Raw genomic sequence first — 24,645 nt, 5'->3', positions numbered from 1 at the left:
TAGCACACGGACACATTTTTCAAACATGGGTAAACCCGCTAAATATCGGCTGCATACCCACTGCCAGTGAACTCGCCGCTGCATCACACGAGTCTGCCTTTCTGTCAGTTCGTGTGGATTTTTTTTGGTGTGTCTGTGTGACATCACAGACAGGCAGTAGAACAGGTAAACAGTAGACAGCAGTAGGAACAGAGGTCTTTTCAGTGGTTTCTTCTCTTTATATATCTATAACCTATTCAGTCTCTCTTTAAAACTTGGTGCAGATGTTTTTGAACCTTGTTTTAGCTGCTCAGGAGGAGATGGAGGGTAATTAGTGATGGTGCATCATTGCATCTTGCAGGTTACAGAGCTGATATTACTACATTTGTCCAGTTGTTGAGTTCTCATCAGTGCCTATCAGACCCGGAGGCGATAAGAACCTGTGTCTACTGCAGAGTCATTTGATCTATGTGTCACACATACTCTCATTGCATTAAAAGCCAGAGGGAGCGGGTGTTTTTTGTGCAATCTCACCCCCCATTAGTTGCTGTTCTGAGGCATTTAATACAATCAATAAAACATCACTGTGATGTGTTTTCAAAGGAACTATTTCTTCTGGAGGAAGTAGATCCAATTTAATATGTTCACAGTGACATCTGTAAAGTCATTAAAGAGTCACAAGAGATCACTCATTAGTCCCAATGAACTTCAAGGCTTCAAATAGCCTTCAAGGCTATTTTCCTTTAGTCACTGTGGTTGTACTGCAGGTTTTGTTTTATTAAACATCTGGATTTCTGTGTTATAGCCGCACATGCTTCAAACACAAATATCATACATAAGCACGAGGACAGCTGAGACATAAATGGACAAAATTATCAAAAGGCAACATAGAGGGGAAAATGTACAACATCAAGCCACATTTGACAAACTATAATTTACAAATTAGACAAAGCAGAAGCAAAATTAAGGGATAAGGATGGTGATACTTTATACATAATATGTATATTATACATATTGTTATGGTTTACAAATCTCATGAAAACACCAAAAACAACAACGATCTCAATTTTTTTGACTTCCCCGTCCTGTTAAAGGTAAATTACAAGTACCTGCTTTAGAGTGACGAATCATACCAGCATGCAAAATGTGAAAATGCATACCCAATACTCAAAATGCATACAGGTTGGCAGGTCTGAAGCTATATCAGCCGTTTAAGCCTTTAACACCTGGATTGACAACTGTTGTCTTGTGCTGCATTTAGATGCCTTTTAATAAAATTTAAACCTCTAAAACAAGAGAAAATTCAGTTCGATTTCTTCTAAAAACATGGAGCAACTTCGCGAGAAATGTCCAGCAAACTGCACGAAATAAAATAAAAAAGATTAAAAAAAATAAATAAAAGTGAAAGGTAACTATTATTAGATTACTATTATTATTAGGATTATTAGATATTATCAAAAAATGAGGGAAAAATGTCCAAAAAGCTATAATTATAAGCCCCTTATTATATATTCAAAAACGTTATGGAAAAAAGAAAAAGAAATGATTTCACTTTTTTAACGCACTTTCATGAGGTCATTTTCTTATTGTTTTTCTTAATTTTTTTCTGTTTGAAGTTTAATGGTAAGATGCTCATCGTGCTATTTCCATATTTTTGAAAGAAATCAAGCCAATTTGCTCACGTTTGAAAGGGTTAATACACACACATAATTGTTGGTAGACATATTTATTGTTGGTTTTGGTATTTTCATGACAAAATATATAATCTCACCAGATTTATCCTTTAATACCCCTTTTCCACCAACATGGTACAGGATCCATTCCAGTTCCTGCACCTGACATTGAACTACCTGAAGTATTTTGACCAAAACCAAAAAAAATTATTTGCAGCTGGAACCAAAAAAAAAGAACATATATTCTTGACCTATATTGTGAACCATCCTGACATCATATATTATTTACATATTTTACAGGTTGAAAGGAGACGATGGAGAAGGCAACAATACAGACTTTAAATCTGAAATCACCAGAAAAAAGAGCATGCAGCGGTCTCATTAATAGTTAGTCCGTGCTTGTTTTTGGATAAAAACAAATATCTGTAATAACAGAACTAAAGGTTGCAGGTAATCAATGCTATCCGCCTTCTTTCAGCTACTGTTTAATTCTATTGTGCATTTTGCAACGCCCTCCGTTAATGACACATCCTTGTTTATAATGGTTCTGATCGAAACTGGTGGAAACGCAGGCTGGTTCTCTAAACAGCACCGAGGTTCCAAAAGTCCTGAACGAACTTGATTCAAGAACCAGAAGTAATGTGGTGAAAAAGTCTGAACAAGTAAACTTTCAACACAAACAAACACATGTGTAACAAAACTGTTTTCACAACCATTTTTACAATTCAGTTGACTGATAAAATATATTTCACTCTCTGCAAGCGCTGTCGTCGTATTCACTCCACTAAAACTTCATCTGACTGACCTCATTATCATCCTGACCCTGCTTCCCTGTAACACATATGTCAGGGTCATACATGGACACTGATTTAATATCAGACACCTGATGAATCCAACACATTCGCATCCCAAATTGTCACATGTTGCCGCTTTGCAGTGGACCACGTCTACATATTATGTTCTCACTATCCTTCTGCGTCTGGTGTTTACATTCCGGGAGCGGACGTACTTGTTGAGTGAGAATGGGCTGGAAAGCACTGCAAAAGCGGCGGCGTTTGACGACTTCGGCATCAGAACAGGCTTAATGAATCACATCCTGTGTTTTGCCATCTATGGTGAATATCTGCCCTGATAGGAGCCACATTATTATTCATAGAAAAAATGCATATGCAGTATCAATGTCTCTGTGTCTCAAAATAAGGCCACGTTCAGACTGCAGTCAAATCAGATTTGTTTCTCAAATCGGATCCTGAAGACAGACAATCACTGTCATTTTCAAGAGATCAGATCGGATTTGTTGCGTCAACACATCAGTGGTCTGTACTAACCTATCTGCATGGGTTACTGTGGTAACGACATAGGCGTCAGTGCGTGCGCTGGTGACGCAGATAACCAACACGGAAGTATAAGCAAAATGGGGATACAACATCTCGCCATCCAAATATTTGCATTGTCAAGTTGCGGTGCTGAACTGGTGCAAATTGCGATGTTTGTAGCTGCACTCATGGCGGGCTCCACCAAGGACGCTCTGATAAGTGATTCGAATGACCAGAGCGTCGGGAATGAAAACACATCTGTAGAAATCCAATTTGATGCACATTTCATACCACCTCTACACGTGGTTTGGATCTGATTTACAAAAATCGGACTTCATGTGGTTATTTGCTGTTCAGGATTCATAAAATCAGTCTGGATATGTGAAAAATCAGATTTGCGTTTGCAGTCTGAACAAAGCCTTAGTCACAAAACAATTAAAGGTCTTCGAACTAAATGCCTTCATTCCTGAGCGTGGCGGCCTCCTTCTCCTCCTACTTGTTCTTGCTTATCAGATTTCCCATTCGCTGCATGAATCTCCCCAGTTTGTTGTCGGTGCCACTCTGCGTCTGAAACATCGGATAGTCGTTCCTGTTCAGGGAGGACGCTCTGTCTTTCTCTGCGGGATACAAACTCGACACCTTCATCGATTTATCCAGAGGGATACTGTCGGTGCTGAGCAAATATTCAAATCGACTGTAGGCTTTCTCTCTCCTGGTCTGATAGACGATCGCTACCTCGTCGTCCAGAGTGCTCCTCGAGCCTCTGTCCTGCTCCGCTGCGGAGCTCGTCTTCTTTTTGCTCGACCGCTGAGGAGTTAATCTCTGGAACGTAGATTTGTGTTTCTCTGTCTCACCGAGAGAACTCTGCGACCTGGAGATGCTCGGCGGGCGACCTTTCTTTGTTTGCTCTGCCGCAGGTGTTTGCGAATGGTCTGCTTTGACCGGCTGGGTCTGCGACCTCATTGACCCTTTTCTGTGGAGAGCCTTCTCCTCCTTTTTGGATGCTTTCTTTTCGTCGGGCGTAAGCATCGAATGTACTTTCTTCCTCAAGGAGTTCTTCCTTTGAAGCGGCGGATCCTCGTGCTGTGTTTGCTTTTTGTCCGTGTGACTACTCTTAGCTTCGGCTGCATGTTGAGATCCCGCTGAAGTGTTTTTTGGGACAGTTTGGGCCTCGCTGGACGTTGACTTCTTTCTCTCTTTGGGAGCAGCTGAGCCGGAGCTGTTGGCCACCTTGCCTGTCGGAGTCAAAGAAAAGACACTGTGTTAAAAGCTCCAAGCACATTTTAATTGTGCAAAGTTTCGATCTTCGTCAGGCATTTTTAAATCTTCATGACTCTCAGGTGATTATGATCTGCTTCACTGACAAACAATCCACTCTCAGGGTGAGACAATCGGACTGGGCCAATCAGAGCAGAGCTAACAGGCACTATCTGCCATCTCCATGAAAAGATACCAATGCTATACAAAAATATACTATTTATATAACATACTAGAATATAATATATAGAGTACAACACATCAAAAGTATTTCACAAATCATCCAAAAACACCAATCCTAAAAAGTACATAATAAAAGTAGAAAAGTACATAGTAAAAGTATGAAAAAATAGAAGAAAGCTAATAAATTATTCTCCAAAAGGAGTTTTGGAAATACTGGCACATTCAGTCGTGCAGTAATCCAGATTATGTGTTTTGACAGGAGGACAACACAAACAAATAAAAGAAAACAGGGAAAAAAGGGGGTTTGCATCGTCATTAAACTTTTCGGAAAGACAAAAAATTCAATCAAAGTATTAATAAAGGTGAAAACAGATCTATCAATCATACTTAGGAAAAATGTTTCTTTTTAAAAAATATAGCCAATTACGAAAAGGTTTAACCCTTTAACACCTGAGCCATCATCTGTTTTCTATTACTGAATTTTGATGCCTTTAACAAGCATTTTGACTCGTGAAACCTCAGAAAACTGGTTTGATTTCTTTCAAAAACACACAAAAAACATAATGAGAAACTTGGCAAAAACTATCCTTCAAACTGCACAAAAATAAATTAAAATAAATGAATAATAATGAAAGAAATAATAAAAGGCGACACAGAAATAATAAAACAAGAAAAAAATATCCAGAAAAATATATTTATAGTTCTCTTAATTATATATTTAAAATTTGTTACTAAAAGAAAGGAGAGAAAAAAGAAAATTATAATTTTGATAAGAAAAACATTTTTTTTTGGCACTTTCTTAAGGTTATTTAAATTTTTTTTTTGTTTTGTTGTTTGCTTTTTTAAAAAAAAATATTCCAGTAATTTTCTTCTAATGTCTTATCAATTTCTTGCTAATTTCGGGCCATTTCTTATTAAGTTGCTTGCCGGCCTCTGATGTTTTTGAAAGAAACCAAGCTAATTTTCTTAGGTTTCAAAAGGTTAAACTCTTGGTTTCGGGGTGAGCGAGTACTTGCACGTTGCTTTGGACCTCACCCGTAGAGCTGGCGCTGTCTTTGGCTTGATCGTGGCGCCGTGATTCTGCAGGTAAACTGGATTTCGAGGAGTTCTCCTTTGGTGCAGGTTTCTCTTCTTTCTGAACCTCCTCATTTCCTTCTTTGAATGCAGCCGAGTCCGAACTGTTGACTCGTGAACCCTCTTTCTCTTCGGGGATCTCGGTCAAAGACTCCATCGCTCTCGGGTGCTGGAGACCGCTGGGCTGCAAGTGTGCGAGTTTGAGCGTCGGATCGGTTAGTTTCATGTCTAAATCTGAGGTCGTCCTGGAAAGAGGCTCGTGCCAGTCGTACGTCTGCATCGTCTTCCGATCTGGAGCCGCCGTGACATCGTAATGTGAGGCAGAGCGGACGCCGTCGGTGAAAGTTTGTGGTCTTATGTCGCCGTCTTTGTTTGTCTCAATGTCTTTGTGGTTTGTCGGTTCCAGACCGTTTTGAGCATTTGGGTCTAACTCTGCGACACCCTGCCTCATGTCCAGACCTCTTAATGAAGACATATATTTTGATCTGTCCAGAAACATGGACCTCAGGGACTCTTGGCTCTGCCGGAGATTGGCGTACTCCTGCAGACTGAGCCTCTTCTGCCTCATTTCCTCCATCCTGGACTTAATGTCCCTCGACCTGCTGTGAAGCAGCTGCTCGTTTAAGCCCGTGTGACTACTATACGGAGACGCCAACGGGGATATCGCGTCACATGGTGCATCTAAAGGGTCTCTGTCGTCAAAGTACGCGTCCATTTTCCACCTGTGGAGCGAAGTTTCGGAGTTGAACGGTATCAGATTCTGGTCTGCTCCGTAACGAATCCGGTGTCGAAGGTGCTGCTGAGACAACCTGTTTGTCAGCAGCATGTCGCCGCCGCCGCCTCTCATGTTAAGTCCAGTCGCCTCGGGAGGAGGGATATCTTTGGTCCCCATCCTCAGCCGAGTCATGGAGTTTAACTTCTGCAGCTCTCCGCCATAGCTGTGCCCTCGCACCATATTCACCGTGTCCAGACAGTGAGATTGATGCAGCCTCTCCTGCACGCTCAGGCCCCTCGTCATGACGGCGGCGTTGTTCAGCCTCTCATCCTGAGCGCTCCTCATGCCGTGCATCACTTTGGGTCTCGTGTGGATTTGGTGGAGGGACAGCTGGCTGGAGTTGGGGCTCTGCACAGGCACAGTGTCTCTCAGGTACAGGGCGGGTGATTTGGACAGGACTGCAGGGACGGTGGAGCGAGCGTACAGCCTCCGAAACTCCTCGTCATAAGTGCTAACCAGCTGACCTGTGATCACCAGAACCATGCTGAGGTTGATCTTCTCAAACGACCACGTGAAGCTGAAAAAGAAAGTGGCGACACGTTACCAAGAATACCCAAAAAACACACCGACATATCATCTGCTGTCTAATGAATCTTAGCTCTATGAGGCTAAATTTGATTGATCGATTGGTGGATGTGATGATATTATCGGTAGTAGTCTGATTTTGAAATTCACATTTTGTGAGAGATATGAGTGTGTGCGGGTCCAAAGGGTTAATCTCCCATCTGCATAACAAATTAACCCTTACTAATCAAGAAACCCGAGCTTTGAAAAGTGTCAGAGAATGAATGCAGGAGCTGACTCACCTGTACGTCCCGAACATCACAGTCTGACAGTCCACCAGAATGAAGCGCTGCTCCAGATCTCCACGAAACTTGACTCCGGACCGACACTGATACTGCTGCCCCTGAACCGTCCGAACACGGATGTTCTGATGGAGAAACGAACACCAGATTAGAGACATCAGAGAAAGGGAAAGAAATAGGCTCTTTTTTTTCTTTTTTTGCATTTACTTTAAGTGAGCAGTTGTTTGCACAAGTGCGTTTTAAAATCAGTACATTTATTTTCTCAGTGTCTATTTACACACACTATTTACACATTTATTTAGAAGAGTCACACTGCAGCTAGACTCCACTCTGAGCTGTTTTCGGCTCGAACTCGGCACATGAACGCATCAAGGTCAAAGGCGGCGAGGGTTAATGCAGCGAGGTCATGTTTCGGCTTAGTGCTAATTATTTTTATATATTATATGAGATTAAAACGGTTAATTTATGAGGAAAAAGTCAGAAATGTACTGCCAGAAAGTCAGGTCTTTCTCTGATTACGCTGCACGCTGGAGGTTAATTTTTTTATTCAGATTGCAGATATTTGCACCGTAACTCCAACTTCTGCACAACTGCACAATCCCTCCATTACACCTTTATCAGATACATTTTGTGTTCTTTATATTCTATTTTTATTTCATTTTATATTTTAAATTGCTTATATATTTTTATCTTAGGTGTTATACTATTTAAATTCATTTTTATTATGTTATTTTTATTCATTTTTTTTTACGTTAAAAACAGATCGTATGAATGTTATATTTCGACCTTGCCAGGACGCCCAGGGATATACATCCAAATGTAAACAGTCGAACGGCCCCACAAAAAATATAAAAGTCTTTCCACTGTACGTAAAAAAAACCAAAACAAAAATCTGTGTTTCTATGATAACACTGTGAGAATGATCCACAAAAAAACTGTAGTGTGCATGCAGGGCCAGTAGTTGGCGGTGTAACCTTGTCATGACGCGCCATAAAAGAGCATCACATGCATCGCCAGTTTACAGTTACAGCTAAAGTTTGCATTTTCAGGCCCCCAGAATTGCTGTTGTTGTGTGAATGAAAGGTCAAACTGCACCATGAGTTTAACTTTTAATGTAAGAAGTGTTGCCATGTAAACGGCTCCCAAAACTGTCAGCTACACCTGCGCTCAAAGTTCTCCCTTAACTTTCATTTAACACAACTTTAACAAAACTTTTAATTTTAATATTAAGTACATCAATATAAAGATGAGTTTTGATACAAAAAAATCTTGTTGTAATGTTTTTTTATAAAGTGAGATCTGCTTGATGTTTTGTAATATGACCTCGACATCAGTTTTGCTTTTTCTGTGTATTTTCTGCATAAATAAATGAATTGTTGATTGTCTACTGTTTGACCCCACTGAGATGTTGACCCACACCTGCCGCCACAGAGCTCGACGGTCTATTGGTTTGCATTACATATAAATATCAGTCTGGTTTCATCTTTTCAAACATTTGACCTGAAAAAGATCCAAGCAGGATTGAAATTTTGTCTTCAGTAAGCTTGTGTGGCGTGGAGTAAACGTGGCGTTTGCTTTTACAAACTCTGCGTTCACTGTTACGACTTTGACACAACTCAAGTTTTTAAAGTCTTGAGACATCATCGGTTTTTGGAAGGACAGGCGTCGCATGAGAATCTGAATCTGGAATGTGACGCTGCCTGTTTGAAAAACCAGCCGGGCATGTGCAGGAAATGTTTCTGCCTAATTACACAGAGCTAATTTAAGATGCAGGATTATTGGCTTGTTTGAGTTTAACTAGTTTGGTAACTGTCAATATGACAACACTGATTTATGCATTATTTCAGATATAGTTATGTCTTCTAACAACATGTGCAACCATGTAGAGAAATGATAAAACACGGCAGGTCTTCATTACAAATTTTTGCAAAACTTAAGTGATATTTTTAAAAACGTTGATAAAACATCATTGTGAGATGACTGTTTTTCCAGTAACCATGGTGATGGATGTTCAAAACATTAGCAGGTTTATGTGTTTTGCAGCCGTCATTATTTCCAGTCAAAGATCGCGCAGGCGTGTTATAGAGCCCCTCATACGTTAGAAAGTAATAAAGAGCGCCGCATCCGGTCGCCCGAACCAGCTGAGCTGAGGTTTAATGACGCACAAAAATCAGGCCGAATAAACTGGCCTTTACATTAAGCGAAATATTCAAGAGCAAAACTTTGTTTTTCTGCACCAAAGTTTAGCACAATCTCACTACATTTATTCGGTACCATCTCCGGAAACTTTGGAGGTTTTGGGGGTTTAAACGGTGTTTGGCTGCTCAGTGTGAGTTTGCACTCAGTGACCGACCGGTTGAGTTAGGTTTAAGAATTTAAAATGTGTCCAACAAACAAACAAGTCCATCATCAGTCTGAGATAATAAGCACACGCACAGGCTCAGAAATCCCCGGCAAACTCTGTCTGCACATCACATGACTCCTCTCGTGGTTTTTGGGCTTTTGTTTGATTTATGCGTCAGCTCCTTTTTTTCCTTATAAAACATGATGAACTTTTTTGACCTTTTGTTCTTTCACTGCCGTGCAGGAAAATGACCTAAAACACTCAGTAAAGGTGTAATTTTCCTTTAAATGAGATGCATTTTTAAGCAAATTCAAAAGAAAGTAATTCTGGGAAATTAGGAAAGTAGAGCAGCACTTTCTCCGGTTATCCTTTACCCATAGCCTTAACACACACACACACACACACACACACACACACACACACACACACACTCCTTGTGATACTCGACAAGATCAAACCTGTGTGTCAGTTTCTCTGAGGCTGCTATTTTGATGTGGCTACTGGCTAAGCAATTTGATCACAAAGCCGTCAGTGTGCTCGCTGTGACGACTCGCTGTTTGAACTGTTGAATCCGTCCTGATGCTGCTGAACCGGAAAATCCGGCCGCTAACAGATCCGTCCCGCGGCTGCCGCAGCTGTCTCGTATGATAATGACAGGTAGAGACGCACGCAGCGGGGAAAAGCTGGTAAATGACAGCGTTTCCACCGGGGTGTGGAGCAAATGTCAGACTTAATCCACTTAATGCTCCTGCCAATAGAAGAAAGGTCGTGCCACAAGCAGGAAACATCGGTGGAATTTAAATCCACAATCGTGAAGCTGATGGAGCTTTTTTTATACTCAAAATGTCAGAAAATGTCCACATCGGATCATATTTAAAAAGTGTACTTCTGTGTGTCACGCTGGGGCTTTGTTTGGTTCATTTCTCTCTGTTTGTGCACCTTGTTGATCAAACAATGAGTGTTTTTCTTACGTCATATCCGAACTTTTAAATCTTAAAATCCTCTTAAACTTTTCTTATTGAACTTTACATGTTTAGAAATGATTTATAGTTTGATCCTCCGTCGACAAGGAGCAAACTTTTTAGTCTTAATCTTCTTATCCGTGTTTTATCCGCACTCATGTGATGTCCTCTTCCTATATCATTTGTTATATAATTTTTATAATCTTTTATTCTTACTTTAGAAAAGAAACTTAATCCGTTTATTACTTTAAGTGCCTTTTGCAATCTGCCTGTTTTATTACTTTTATTCCTTTATTTGCTTTTTTCTTGTTGACCCTTTGTGTTTGCATTTGTTCTTGTTTTTTTGTTTGACTTTAGATCTGTCTCTGTTTGTCGATGTTTATTTTATTACTTCCTGCCTCGTTTTGTCTGTCAAAGCACTTTATAAACATCTGATGCAGCAGGAGCCACAAGAGCTGTTACTGCATCTCATAACTCTTCAAAAGTTGAGCGGATCATCCCGAAGTTTTGAATCCACATTTCCTCTATGAAAACGTGGACTATCAGCTCCCAGAAATCCCTCATACGTGGCCGCTCCCACGTATGAGGGGGTCGCTTTTCCATCATGGCTCCATAACACGCCTACGTGGCCTTGGATTGGAAATAATGACGGCTGGTGCGGTGGCTGCAATAGAAATAAAGCTGCCAATGTTTTGTACATCCATCGCCATGGTTACTGGGATGTTATCACCAGAGGAGAAGTCGCAGAGCATCACTCATCTCGCAATTGTGTTTTATCAACATTTTGAAAATATTGTCAAGTTTTATGCACAAATCTTTAATGGAAACTCGCCTCGTGTCTGCCGACACGGCGGCCATCAAATCCAAAACAATTAAAAACGGTGAAACGGCCTTTTCTTTGACACTGCTCATGTCTTGGTGTTGTGTTTTGGCAGCGGCGTATTCGTCTCACCTTGAAGTCTTGGATGTTGATGCCCACCCTGTTCGCCATGGTGAGGAAGCCCCTGAACTGGGAATGATCCAGGAGGATGTAGACCACCACGCCCCTCAACGTGGCTGTGATGATCTCTTTGAAAATGTCGACGTCGGTGAACACGTCCATCGCTATGGCAATAATCTGGAGACGTAACAAACATTTGGAAAGACGATTAACATCTGAGGAGATAAAGTTTGGACTTTAAAGACGTTTCAGTGACAGGGAGGAGCTTCTGTGCCGGAGAGGTCATCAGAATAAAATGCCGACATTGTACGTTTCTACAAACCGCAGATATGTTACATTTCTATGATTCCTATGTATCGGATCAACATTTTTAATGTTATATAAACAGACTTTGTCGTCAGGAGGAGTTGATGTTAGATGCCGTGATAACTCTGTGAGACACCTGCCAACCTGCAGACCAACATACTACAAAACGGGTTGTTTTTTAGCGATTTTGGTGTTTGCAGCAGCTTCTTAACCACCAAACGATGTTTGTTTTAGCGACCCATCAGGGACAGTGCAAGAAAAAGCGTTTTTGTTTTGCAGAGACATCATCGTTTCTGCAGAGATTGTGCAACAAAAAGGGATTTCTTTTTTTTACCAGGACACTGCAGCTTTTTCAACACAAACGCGTTTGTTTTTATTTGCTGCTTCTCCTGCCAGGAGAGTGCTACAAAAAGCAGTTATATATTAACAGGACATGGCTGTGTTTCTGCTTGTTTGTTTGTTTGTTTTTACTGAGACATCTTCTGTTACGACAGTGCCACAAAAATATATCTTTTTTTATTTACAAAGACAGAGACACAAAGCAGAGTTTTGTTTTTTTTAACTGAGACATTGATGCCTTTCCTGCCAGGATGATGCACAAAAACGTTTGTTGTTGTTGTTGTTGTTGTTGTTGTTGTTGTTGTTGTTGTTGTTGTTGTTGTTGTTGTTGATTTTTCATAGAGACATCACTGCATTTGGTTTCCAGGAGGATTGTACCAGTTATTGACATGCCAGCTACATAATAATGTACAGATGTAAAATATCGGTTTGCAGAAACGTACAAAACAAAACAAAACAAAACAAAACAAAACAAAACAAAACAAAACAAAACAAAACAAAACAAAACAAAACAAAACAAAACAAACCTTCTGGCTGCATGGAGAGTGTGAATGAATAAATGAGAGGATCAATAAATATTAATATATGAAATTATTATTTGCATGTACGCACAAAACCCAAACACACTGCAAATGTAATCACCTTAATTAGATCTTGAAGGTTAAAATGTAGTTTTTTGGGGGGAAGATTTAATGTCTTGATTTTTTTGAAGAACAGGGAGGGCTTTTAAGTTTTTATTTTAAGAGTTAACCCACCCTTTTCTGGTCTGATGTGCATCTTTATGAGTGAAATTATTAACAGGACACATCGCAGCATGTTGTATCTAATAGATGTTCTGTAAATTATGAGGAGCGGTTCTCTGAGGAAACAAAAGCACGACTGAAAGTCTGAGTTATGGAGTCATTAATGCACCGAGCAGCTGCACAGTGAGCAGTTATTTTCAGATGCTTGATATCTCAAGAATAAAAGTCCATTTCCTGCACACACACTCACACACTCACACGCCCTGTTGTTAATGGTGAGTTATTAGTTTCAGCTGTGGAGACGGCGAGCCGGTGAAGCTGAACCCCGAGAACATTCAAGCCGAGACACGTTGGCGGGTTGATGCCATGCGTCTGAAGGTGAAACCTTCATGGTAACCTTTTCAATGAAGAGCTCATTTCACAGCACGCAAATGAACTTTTCTTCTCTCTGTGAGGCTGAGCACAGAGTGTGTGTGTGTGTGTGTTTGCAGTAATATACAGTCTGTTGTTTAAATGTTAAGATGTATTTATCTCATGCTGTGACAACCTGCTTCATTATTTATTTTTTCAAAATGAGTAATGACTGATAACTCGCCTCAGGTGCTCAGTTTTTCCTGCAGCTCTGCCAGCTGAGTTTGATTGTTGTAACTTCAGTAGCTGCTGGATACACGTTTACTACACAAAATGACTGCTGCTGCTGAAACTTTCAGCTAATGAAAATCTGCAGTACAGCTGGGCAGTATACACGTATTATATCAATACTGTGATATGAGACTATTTATTTATATAGTTTATTTGAGGCACAATGCGGATAAACATAGTGACGGATGTTTCTCGTATAGAGGTTATAGCTGTTGCTAGTTTCCGACTCCTGTCACTATTTAGGCTTTTAGTAAAGAAAAAGAAGAAAATAAAGGAGAAAAATCAGGGTTACATTAACAGCTATGGCAAAAATAAGACAAAAAGGTGAATATTTACATGAAAATACATAAAATATAACATGCATTTACAGTTATGAAATAAAATAAAATGAAAGTAGACATCTCAGATTTTGGATAATGTTATCAGGGGTGCAGCACCGAATTTTGGGTCCTATGAAGTCTCTGTGGGTCCCCCGTGCTTCCTTTCATGATGCATGTCTCTCTCACGCACCTTTCATTTATTTTTATTTTTTCTGTTTGCTTTCTTGTCCTTTTCTGTCTTTCTTTCTTTTCTTTTTATCTGCTGTTGAATCACAACAAGCCGTTTTTAAGTTTAACTCAATCATCGGGTTCATTTTTTACAGATTTAACAGTGAAAAAACAGAAAACGGCGTGATTGAGTGCTCATCGTTTTAGCTGGATGAGGGAGCGAGTGCAGGACGGAGCAGGTCTGACCTGCAGACGACGGGCGGCTGCGTTTTAACACGTGTGATCTGACACACGCCTGCCGAGCTCCACAGGCTCCTGCATGACTCACATCGAGCGCATCTCTTCAGATTTTCAGATTTGTTTCTGCACGTTTTATTTGAATGGAGCGGTCCTCCTCGTAACCGTAAGCTGTCTCAGAACGATTATCAGATGACATAATTCTTTCCCGGGAAAACATTAGGAAATGAGAGATTATTAAAATAAACTGTTACCCTTTGATTTGTCATCATGGGGGTCTTAAAACTGCCCCAGTCCCCAGAAAAATATGGAGCTGGTCATCTGTGTTAGCCATAGGGGGGAGTGGATCTCCCAGCTGCAAACTTTTAGAAATGTTTCTGATGTGAGTCTTCACTGTGTGAAACTATTGCAAACGTAGTCAGAGATATCGAGAAGAACAAATTCCCCTGAAAATCTAGAACATTTGCATTTGTCTTCCCCAAAGAAAACAACAGGTGTGGTGTGTATTTTATTGTTCCCTGAGGTCCTGCCTTTGCTTTGTCTTTTGTTTTTAAAGGTGCTATAGATAGAAAATCATTATTATAATCATTTCTGCAGATAAATCCCCCTAAATGCTGCACGCCGGGGCTTTCAGCGAGGATCTGAGTGCCTCTCGCGTGCTGTGTGTGCAGAGAAATATGTGGTGTGATGTGTTTTCTCCTTTAAGTAAGCACGCCTCTCACTGTGTGTTTGTTGTGCAGATTATCCTCTATTGTCCATGTGCTCCGCGTGTTAAATATGTGCACAGCACAGACAGGAAGATGAATCTCCACTCATGTAACCTCAGTGACAGATCAGATGACCCTGAGATCACCTTTTCGCGTGTTAACGCGTCACTTCCTCACCTGCCTCGCCTCCTGGATCTGTTTACGAATCACCTCTTTGATGGTTGGCGTGTTTTGTCTCGGCGGGTGGAACAGCAGGCTGATGTTGGTGTCCACGCCCTCCAGCGACACGTCCGGCCAGCCCAGGTCCAGGTCGGGCACCTCCTCGTCCGACTCGGTCGGGAAGTAGGTGGAGGGGCTGGGCTCGTCTGTGACCCGTTTCCCCTCCGAGGAGTCCTCGTCGTTCTCCACAACCGGTAACTCTGCATTTTCCAAAATGAACAGGATCTCCCGCTCTGACAGAAAGTGGCTGATCTGCTCGGCTCGGAGGAACTCCTCGTAGGCCTCCTTGCCTCCGCAGAGCAGGGCGTAAATGGCCAGGCGGTAGGTTTCTCTGTAATGAGGCTGGACGTAAAGCAGGACGTCGTCCTCTTTCAGTGAAGACAGGCAGGACAGATTGGACTCCATGGATCCGAGTCTCTCTGTGCAGCAGCTCTCTGGTTTACCTTCAGTGTGAAGAAATGTGTGTTAAAATGCTGTTTAATAACTCTGAAACCTAAATTGCAAACACTCAAAAAGAAGGCAGTCCTGCAAATAACAAAAAAAATTAAAAAATTAAAAAGTGACAAGAAAATGACCTTAGTTGAAAAAAACAAAAAAAAAAGGAAATAAAGCGGGAAAAATTATTAGAAAATCATCAAATAACTAGGAAAATATATATATGTATATATATATATATATATATATATTAAAAACATATAATATTATAACTATCTAATAAAGGTTATAGGAAAAGTTTTGGAAAACTAAACATACTCTAAAAGTTTTGGAGAAGAATGGAAATGTGTTTCACAGACTGGTATAATAACACACGATGTGTCCAAGAACAGTCAGAAATTTGAAAATCCAACAGTAATTTCTTTTTTTCAGTTTCTGGCTGTGATAAATGGTTTCATTTTGGTGATTTCTGAGGGAAATATGTGCATTTTGAGGCATGTTAAGAAGAAAAAAGTGGAAGTATCTTCTTTAAAAATTGTCCCAAAAAAGAGAACATTTTTATACAAAGAATAAAAATAAATACATTTGCCGAAAATGTTTTTTAATCACCAAAATTAAAAAAAAAAAAGGCTAAATGTTTTCTTTAAAAAATGGCAAAAGTTTTTAAAGAACAAAAATTGTCATGATATTTTCTTTAAAAATCGGCCAAAAATTTCCTTGTAATATTTCTTTCTTTCTTTTTTTAATTTTTTTTTTTACCAATTTCTTTTCTATTTTTTTTGGATCATTTCTTGGTCAGCTGCTCATTGCCTTCTTTCCATGTTTTTGAAAGAAAAGCCAATTTGCTTGGGTTTCACAGGGTTAAACTACAAAGAAGCAGAGACACTTGAGAGCTCACTGACAGAGAAAAAGCAGTTTACATGTAAAGTGTGAAAACCTGTCTGTCAGGTGTGATTCACCACAGGTAGGCTTAGGTAAACAGCACAAACATGTGAGGACTTCTTCATTTAGTTATCGCTGAATAAAGTGATGAAACAGATCTTAAACTTACTTCATGACGGTGAAATAGTCCTCTGCAGACTCCTGAAACCTTAAAGAAACAGCTCAGACAGCAGTTAAACCCTCCGGCCAGCCTCGGTGTGTGAAGCAGCAGCAGCACTAAGGTGTGGATTTGAACTGTCGATGCAAACCAACAGCTTGTTGTACCTGCCCTCACATACTGTCAGCAAGCACCGCCCACCTCGGCTCACCTGGTGTCAGGAGCAGGAGCAGGTTTGTTTAGCTCCTCAGCCGTCGGCCGGTCCGTCTGAGCCTGGATACAAGAAAACATGCGCACGTTTTTACTTCATTCAGCTGCAGCAGGAATCGTGTGACCTCCTCACATACACCACTGATCGAACTGCAGTCAGCAGGAGAAAATGTTGGCATTAAACGTTTCTGCAAACGTAACATTTGTACGTTTCATGTGTATCATATCAACGTTTCCAAGGTAATGGAGCATATGAGCCGACTTTGTGGCGTGACACCCAGATAAGATGCACTGTTCGAGACCAAAAACAGCTAAATCAGTCATTGTTTTAGCGAGCCGTTCCAGCTGCTTTTTAGCCGCCAAATGCCGGTGTTTTTGTAGCTGCATTTTAGCTGTAGCTGCATTTAAAGCAGATTTTTCAGAATTTGTTGGTGCATTTTTCGCCAAGATAGTACCACAAAAAGATGTTTTTTAGATGAGACATAGCTGCTTTTCCAGTATTGATAATGCCACAAAAAAATGGTTGCTTTTCTCCAAGCACAGCGTCATCACCTGGTAAAGAGCCATGAAAAGCAGTTGTTTTTCACAGTTTTTCAACATGCCATCGCTGCTTGTTTTAACGCCCCCGATTGTCCGCCTTAAACACTTTTTTCTTTAGCAACCCCTTGTTGCATTTCCATCAGGGATAGGGCCACAGTTAGCAGATTTCTCTTTTGCAAAAAGATGTTTTTTTAATGAGACATAGCTGCTTTTCCAGCGTGGAAACTGCAGCGAAAAGCAGTTGTTTTTTGCCATGGCTGCTTTTTCTGCTGGGTTAGTGCCACAGAAACTGGTATTTTAAAACATGGTCATTTTCTGACCGTAACCAAATGCTTTTTGTACCTAAACATACCCACACAGTATTGGTAAATGCAAAGTTTCAATGAATCGGATACAAAATAATGTACAAAGATGTGCAGAAACGTACAATGACAACATTTATTCTGGTGACTAGGTTAGTTCAAAAGTTTGTAATCTTAAAAGCCTGATTGCATCCAGTCGAGAGGTTTATATTTCTGAATCGTCTTTCATGCCGTAAGTTGTATTGTTTGTTTCATACATGTTCGTGATTATAGAAGAAACAACCATCGATGTAACAGCTGATTACAAACTTTTCAACAGTTGTGTATCTGAGGCAGAAAGAGATGGACCACAGAAGCACGAGGAGGATGATCAGTAAAGTTTATTGCCATCACAAAGCTTTGGGGGGAAACACAACATGTCACAGACAGACGGACGTCTCTGGCACAGAGACCGGGGCAGGAAGTGAATTTCTTTATCCACCGGATCACTAACCGGCATCTTTATGACGAGCTACCGGGAACCAAAGCGGCTGTTGAGGAAAATGTCACCAAACCAGAGCAAAAACAAAAAAAATAAGCTGGTTTCTGGTGTTAATTTTCACGTCAACATAAATCCAGCTCTGCACCAGCAAACTCAGGTCATCCAGGTTATTAAAGGGTAATTCCCGTGTTTAACAACTGTGGTGTTTTTTTGGAGTTTTGTTCTTCTTTTGTACTCACCAGGTAAAATTTATCACACCTGAAATGTTGGAAACAATGCCCCATTGTGCAGGAAATAGAAATAATCTGCACGGTGACAGATGTTTACAACGGACAGTTTGAGTGATAATTTTAACGTTTGCCTTTGTTTTCTCTGTCAAATGTGTTTGTCTAACCTTTTTTGTTACCTGTTTGTTTCTTGACCTCTCTTTAGAGACGTCACTGGCCCTTTTTACACAGAGACCGCGCATTTTCACAAAAAAACAAACAGCAGCATCATGACGCTCCACTGACAGATTTTAGACAGTATGCCGGAATCAAGGAAGCAAAAAAAGGTGCAACTTTAACACAACAGTGTCGGGCCTCTTGTGTGGCATATAACGAATGTGTCATCACACCCGTCCCGCTCACGATGCCGTCACCAGCTGTCCCTTTCACACAGACTTCATTTGCTGTTTTTATCTCTGTTGCGGGCTCAAAACCTCAAAACCACAGTAAGAGGTCGCGATATTCTCGCCTTAAACCGGCGGTGTAAAAGTGGTCACTGGTAGACCTGAAATTGCGACCCAAGTTGTAATAAACAGAAATGATCCTTTAATGAAAAATGTGTACAGGCTTTCCACTAACGTTTGATAGTGGAAGGTGCAGCTTTGAGCATAAATATCTGCCCTTTTTTTTTTTTTTACTTTTTGTAGTTTTTGCGCCCTTTTCCCAGCTGTGCAGAGTTGAATGATATGAAATTAAAACGTGTTTGTTAGCAGCTGCTGTAAAAGCCCTTTATTATATATCCTGCGACTAGTTCTCATAAATTATAGAGAACGCAAAAAACTCTTTGCCCGTTTTGTGGAAGTTGTGGAACTTTAAACAGCGACTACGTCTAAATAAACTTTATCACCTCATGGTTTCACACTCATGCTATAAATCCGCTTATCGTTCCCCCCTTCGGACGTCACCACCGTCGTTTACTTCCGCGGTGGGGTCGGAGACTTCATGAATCTGGGTGGGGTGGGGGACTTGGCGCCGCGAGGAGTCGGGGACTTCGGGGTCGGGGTTGGAGATTTGGGGACCGGGGTGGAGGCGGGGGTGGAGGCTGGAGTTGGGCTCTTCATGGACGCCGGGGTCTGGGCCTTCGGGGTGGGGGTCGGGGTCTTGGACGGGGGAGCTGGGGACTTGGGCACAGGCGTGGCGGCGGGCGTGGCGGCAGGTGTGGCAGCAGGCGTTTTGGGCTGTCCCATTTTGGGCTCGGGAATCTGCTCGCCGTGCCTGTAGACGCTGACGGTGATCTCGACGAACTCGCCGCCGTACTTGTTCCGCACGTTGATGCTGTACTTGCCGGAGTCGTCGGGGGTGACTTTGTTGATGACGAGGCTGGCGAACTTGCCGCCGTCGAACGTGACCTTGGTGTGCTCGGTGCAGGCGACCTCCTGCTCGTTCTTGAACCAGGTGACCTCGGGGGTCGGCTCGCCCCACACGGTGCAGGTCAGGCTCAGAGACTGGAGAGAGTCGAGAGTCAGCTCAAGTCAAACTGTTTTCAAAATGTTTCTGAGAGCGCTGCAGCAAAACAATTCAAGCTCCCGTAGTGCAAAATAATCTCACAATTTCCTGAAAATGCAATAAAATTTGCACTGACTGAAAATGAAATAAAACCCAATAATTTAAATTCACGACCAAAAATGTCCAGATTGCCATTTTAACGGGACGTTTTTTTCTTTTTGAACTGATGAAATAATAATTTTGACAGATAAAGTAATAATGCTTTTTTCTCTTGTTAATTATCTTTACATACATATTTACATTTCTCAGATGATTTTAGGATATTTCTAGGATTTTAGGACAGCTCAAGGACTTTAAGACATTTATCCAATTTTAGGATGTCTGAAGGATTATAGCACAATTTTCAGATTTAAAGATGTTTCTGGGATTATAGGATGTTTTTGGGGGGATTTTAGGACATTTTTAGGAAGTTTCTAGGATTGTATGACATATACTTACATATATATATATATATACTCAGTGACTAAGCAGTATTCACAGTAACAGGTGTACTGTTTCTGAAAAGAGTCGCTGCTGTTTCCGTCCTCTGAGCTGCATAAACAAAATGTTCATGACTGGATAATAATAAAGAAAGTGACAGCCCATAGATCTTATTTTGACATTTCACATTTTGTTCCTTGCTTCATGAAGGAATGCTGCCGGGTGAGTTCAGCTCCTCGACCCTTTTATCGCTGCACGTCTGTGAACAGAAACCCGCTAAAGCTAACATGTAACGATGTCATCTCACATGTTCCTAACATGTTTAACATCCTCACCTTCTCCTCCATGATGGTGACCACGTCAGGCAGACCGCCGACCACTCTGCCACGGTCTGAGGAGAGACGACAAAAACGTTCAGCGGAGAATATCAGCCTGTTAGCACCGTGAAGTCATGCAAGACTTCACCGGTGTAAACAAGGTGGAGGTGGACAGACGGAGAGAGAGGAGGAATGTAAAGGTCTTTGAAATTCAACATTTGTGTGACTTTGAAAGGAAATAACGCGTCTGCGAGACGGAAAATGTTCAGAATGTCGTCGGAAGGGTGTTTTTAAAAACATTTATTCATCACTAAACTGATCAATAACGTTAAAAAAATCAGAAATATGTCCCTTAATTTTTAAACCTGGGAAAATATTTCTTTCAAAAAGGCAATGAGCAGCTTCAGAGGTTTTGCCAAAAAATGTGTGTGAATTTTAGTAAAAACTATTTAAAAAAAACAACAAAATACAAACAAAAACTAAATTAAAAGTAACAAATAAAAATATAAAAAAAGAAAGAAATGACCTGAAGAAAATGGCTAAAAAATGCTAATAATTCTGTTAAATAAATTTAAATATCTACGATAATTATAAATATAGTTCATTAGACAATTTTCAAAGCTTTTCTAAAATTATTTTCTATATCTACTAGTTTCTTGCAATTTACAGGACATTTCTTGCTAAGTTGCAGACTGACTTTTTCCCTCATGTTTTGAAAGAAGCTGCGCCAAGTTTTTCAGTAAATATCAATAAAAGAAATTAAAAAGAATATAAAAATATATACTAAAAAAGTGATGTCAATCCAGTTTTCAAAGGGTTATATGAAAAGGTGCTGTGTCTGAGGGAATAGATAAAATTAATAACAATACTCACTCTTCTCAGCGAATGCAGCTGCCCTAAAAGATAAAAAAATATCGATTTGATTAAGATTATTTGGATTCGGTTTAAAGGTACATGCTCACAAATGAACGTGGTGTCAAAAACTCACTTAAGTCTGAGGTACTCCTCATAAGCATCAGTGTATGCTGCAAAAAGAGTCAAGAAAATACAAATTCAAACGCCAATAACCTGGAAAACAGCATTTTGGCTACAGAGTGATAACCATGATAGAAAGTATAGTTAAAAATACTTTTTACCTTGTCCGGAGAGGTCGAAGGTTCTGACGTGAGTCTGCACGCCGTCTGAGATCTCGATGGAGTAGTTTCCTTTCTCTTTGTCGGACGGATCGCAGATCTGCATCCAGGCCATCTCCGCTGTGCCTCCGATCCTCATCTTCTCAGAGGACGCAATCTTGCTCTCCCTGCAGGCGGCGAGGGACGACAGATTTACTCAAGTACAAGTACTAATACAACTCTGAGAATACACTCCACTGCAAGTAAAATTCAAAACGTTAAAGTAAAAGTACATGGCAAAATGTACTTCGAGTATAAAAAGTGAAAGTACTGATTGTGCAGTTCTACTATTCTATCTCATGTGTTCAGGCCGTTTGTAGGATTTTAGGACATTTTTCGGATTTGAGTACATTTTGTTAGATTTTAAGACATTTCTAGGATTTTTGGACATTGTTGGATTTAAGACGTTTCTAGGATTTTGGGACACTGCTCTGATTTTTTTAAAGATTATTTTTTTAGGCTTTCATTGCCTTTAATCGATGGGACGGGATGAGTTTGAAAGGGGAAGAACGGGGACTTGAACCCGCGGCCGCTGTGGCGAGGACATCGCCTCTGCACATGGGGCGCTGCTCTATCCACTGAGCCACCAGGCGCCCTGGATTTTAGTAAATTTATAGTATTTAAGGATGTTTGTAGGATTTTAGGACATTTCTTAAGTCTTAGGACATTTCTAGGACTTTAGGGTGTTTCTAGGATTTGTCGCATTTAAGGACATTAAATCCGTTTTTCAGATTTAAGGATGTTTCTACGATTGTAGGATTTTAGGACACTTTTCAGATTGTAGGATGTTTCCGTGATTTTAGGATTAGGAGCTTGGCTAGGACTCCTGTCAGGGGTGTTAATGATGTACTCTGGCACTGTATGTATACCAGAAGTACAAAAACGATTCCCAGTGTCAATAACTTTATTTTTATTTTTATCGTGAATTAGAAAATGTCTGTAATATTTCTGCTTCATTAACGTGTATGTGTCATTTTTCTGTTGTTGATGTTTAAGTTTGTGCTCATTTTAATTCCTTTATATCCTGTTGGGGAAGTTAAATTTAGAGTAAAGCATCATATTGTAACCTTGTTGTTGTCCTGTGAGAACCACGAATCTCTAAAAGGTCCGAAAAACAGCCGTTTTCAGCTTTGTGATGATGTTTTTTCCAGCTGATCTGAGGGGGTTTTTAAGAGTTTATTTAGCTTTAAGTGGCATGGCTGGACTTTAAGCTGCTGGGATGTTTTTACCTACAAAGTGGGTAAAAACATCAATAAACATAATATAACAGACAGAAAAGCATTTATATATGTAGCCCTCTCATTCATGGTAGAATCACAAAAAATAAAGGAAAAATGTCGTAAAAAGTTACGCAATAAGGTGGAATGGAGGGTCCTAAACCTTACTCTTGCTCAGTGTCTGGCGTTGTCGCCTGACAGCGACCAGTGCTCTCAAAGCGGCGAATATTTGACGACCTCAGGCTGGAGTTACACAGCTGGTAAATGCTGTGACATCTCAGCTGTCAAAGTAAATATTTGAAAAATGCCTTGTGCACTTGTCATGTACAAGGTGGAGTCAAACGCAGCATTTCACTGAACCGTACTTGTGTTTCCAGACGGTCTTCATCTCTTCTGTGTAGTAGTTCATGTAGCACTGCAGCCTGATGCCCTCTGGTGTGCACTGCAGCACCAGCTCAGAGGCAGACGCACCTGACGGACACAAACACACACACGGACACACACACGGGCACACACGGACAAATATGGACACACACGGACACAAACAGACACACACGGGCACACATGGACACACACGTGCACACACGGACACACACGGGCACACACGGGCACACACGGGCACACACGGACACACAAAGACACAAACAGACACACACGGGCACACACGGACACACACGGACACACATGGACACACATGGACAATCAGAGGAAATCAACAAAAAACGAAAAAAAAAAAATTCTCTGCAATTGTGTTCAACTTCGAAGTATACACTACGTACTATAACATTAATAATAATGATAATAATAATAATAAGAATAATAACAATAATAATTATAATAATAGCATTAATAATAATATCGATATCAACAATAATAATAACAATAAAAAATAATAATTTGACAATTTTAACAAGGCAAACCAGAAGCAAGAAGGGCAACATAACTATAATAGCCAAACAATAATAAATAACTTAGTCCAAATAAAATCAAAAGTAGAATTAATCAAGAGAGAAACAATTACAAAAAATAAATTAACAATAACTACCTGTATCAATAAGAGTAAATACAATTTAAATAATATTAGCAGTAAACATAGAAATAATTGTACTAATAATAAAAATATAATAAATAAATAAATAAATAAATAAATAAAAATAAAACACAATCAAGATGAAATAAATTAATAAAGTAAAAGATAAATTAAAAGACAAATTAAAGTAGATAAATTAAAATATATATGATGTATGAAATTATATGTTTAATGATTTTGTATTAAACATATGTTCTCCAGTTGATTTGGGGGAGTTGCTGCCTTTATTTCTAGTTTTTCTACATGTAAAATTATTTTGGCAAAGAACTTCTTCAGAGATTCCTCAGGCGGCCTATTTTCTCCTCATTTAAAGGTTAAATCTAATTGTTTTGGGAGAGGAGACAGTCAGACCTTCAGGCTAAATGAATGTACAGCTGCATGTAGCAGCGAGATAGAAGTGGATTCACTGTAAATCCTTGAGGAGAAACTCCAAAAAATGTTGCTGAGGAGTCGCGTTGACATGGTAACTGTGCAGCGTAAACAAGTCAGATGAAGACATTTGTTACTTTATGTTGTAAACAAACTAAAAGACGGTGTCTTTACGTCAGCTGATCAAACTCACCAGCAATCTGGGCGAGGGCGTTGATGATGTCGTCAAACACTGAAATCATCGACAGAACGACACAAAAACATTAGAACGTGTTTAAAATAAGAATAAAA

General features: G+C 40.2%; 2 protein-coding genes across 9 annotated transcripts in view; both read right to left on the bottom strand.

Annotated features, from left to right (window-relative positions):
- Positions 1–571: 571 nt before the first annotated feature.
- On the bottom strand, positions 572–17,333 carry LOC121942295 (uncharacterized). The gene is made up of 6 exons (XM_088074992.1): positions 16,477–17,333; positions 14,949–15,433; positions 11,322–11,486; positions 7,064–7,188; positions 5,444–6,774; positions 572–4,203 (listed from the first exon to the last, which is right to left on the bottom strand). The coding sequence occupies exons 2-6, from the start codon at positions 15,393–15,395 to the stop codon at positions 3,461–3,463; spliced, it is 2,811 nt and encodes a 936-aa protein (XP_087931118.1). The 5' UTR covers positions 15,396–15,433; positions 16,477–17,333; the 3' UTR covers positions 572–3,460.
- Positions 17,334–17,878: 545 nt separating this feature from the next.
- Positions 17,879–24,645, bottom strand: part of myom2a (myomesin 2a) — a 40,663-nt gene continuing 33,896 nt past the window's right edge. For all 8 annotated transcript variants that reach the window (XM_088074989.1, XM_088074985.1, XM_088074986.1 and 5 more), the window contains 7 exons: positions 24,548–24,586; positions 23,261–23,366; positions 21,643–21,806; positions 21,495–21,531; positions 21,380–21,402; positions 20,525–20,580; positions 17,879–19,708 (listed from right to left, as the gene is read on the bottom strand). In XM_088074989.1, the coding sequence (XP_087931115.1) occupies positions 19,178–19,708; positions 20,525–20,580; positions 21,380–21,402; positions 21,495–21,531; positions 21,643–21,806; positions 23,261–23,366; positions 24,548–24,586 (956 nt within the window). In that variant the 3' untranslated portion in view covers positions 17,879–19,177. The remainder of the gene's footprint in view (positions 19,709–20,524; positions 20,581–21,379; positions 21,403–21,494; positions 21,532–21,642; positions 21,807–23,260; positions 23,367–24,547; positions 24,587–24,645) is intronic.

This window comes from Plectropomus leopardus, chromosome 3, assembly GCF_026936395.1.
Source record: "Plectropomus leopardus strain MGB_pleo_1.0 chromosome 3, ASM2693639v1, whole genome shotgun sequence".
Lineage (NCBI taxonomy): Eukaryota > Metazoa > Chordata > Actinopteri > Perciformes > Serranidae > Plectropomus > Plectropomus leopardus.
The sequence above is the reverse complement of the archived record's forward strand: the minus strand, read 5'-3'. Positions and strand labels throughout refer to the sequence as shown.

What these genes read in the sequence shown, in the direction of transcription:
- LOC121942295 (XM_088074992.1), bottom strand. Translation starts at nt 15,395, where the DNA reads ATGGAGTCCAATCTGTCCTGCCTGTCTTCACTGAAAGAGGACGACGTC. An exon ending in AGATCCAGGAGGCGAGGCAG is followed by an intron (nt 11,487 to 14,948) that starts GTGAGGAAGTGA and finishes TTACGTCTCCAG; the next exon opens with ATTATTGCCATAGCGATGGA. An exon ending in AGACAGCGCCAGCTCTACGG is followed by an intron (nt 4,204 to 5,443) that starts GTGAGGTCCAAA and finishes TGACTCCGACAG; the next exon opens with GCAAGGTGGCCAACAGCTCC.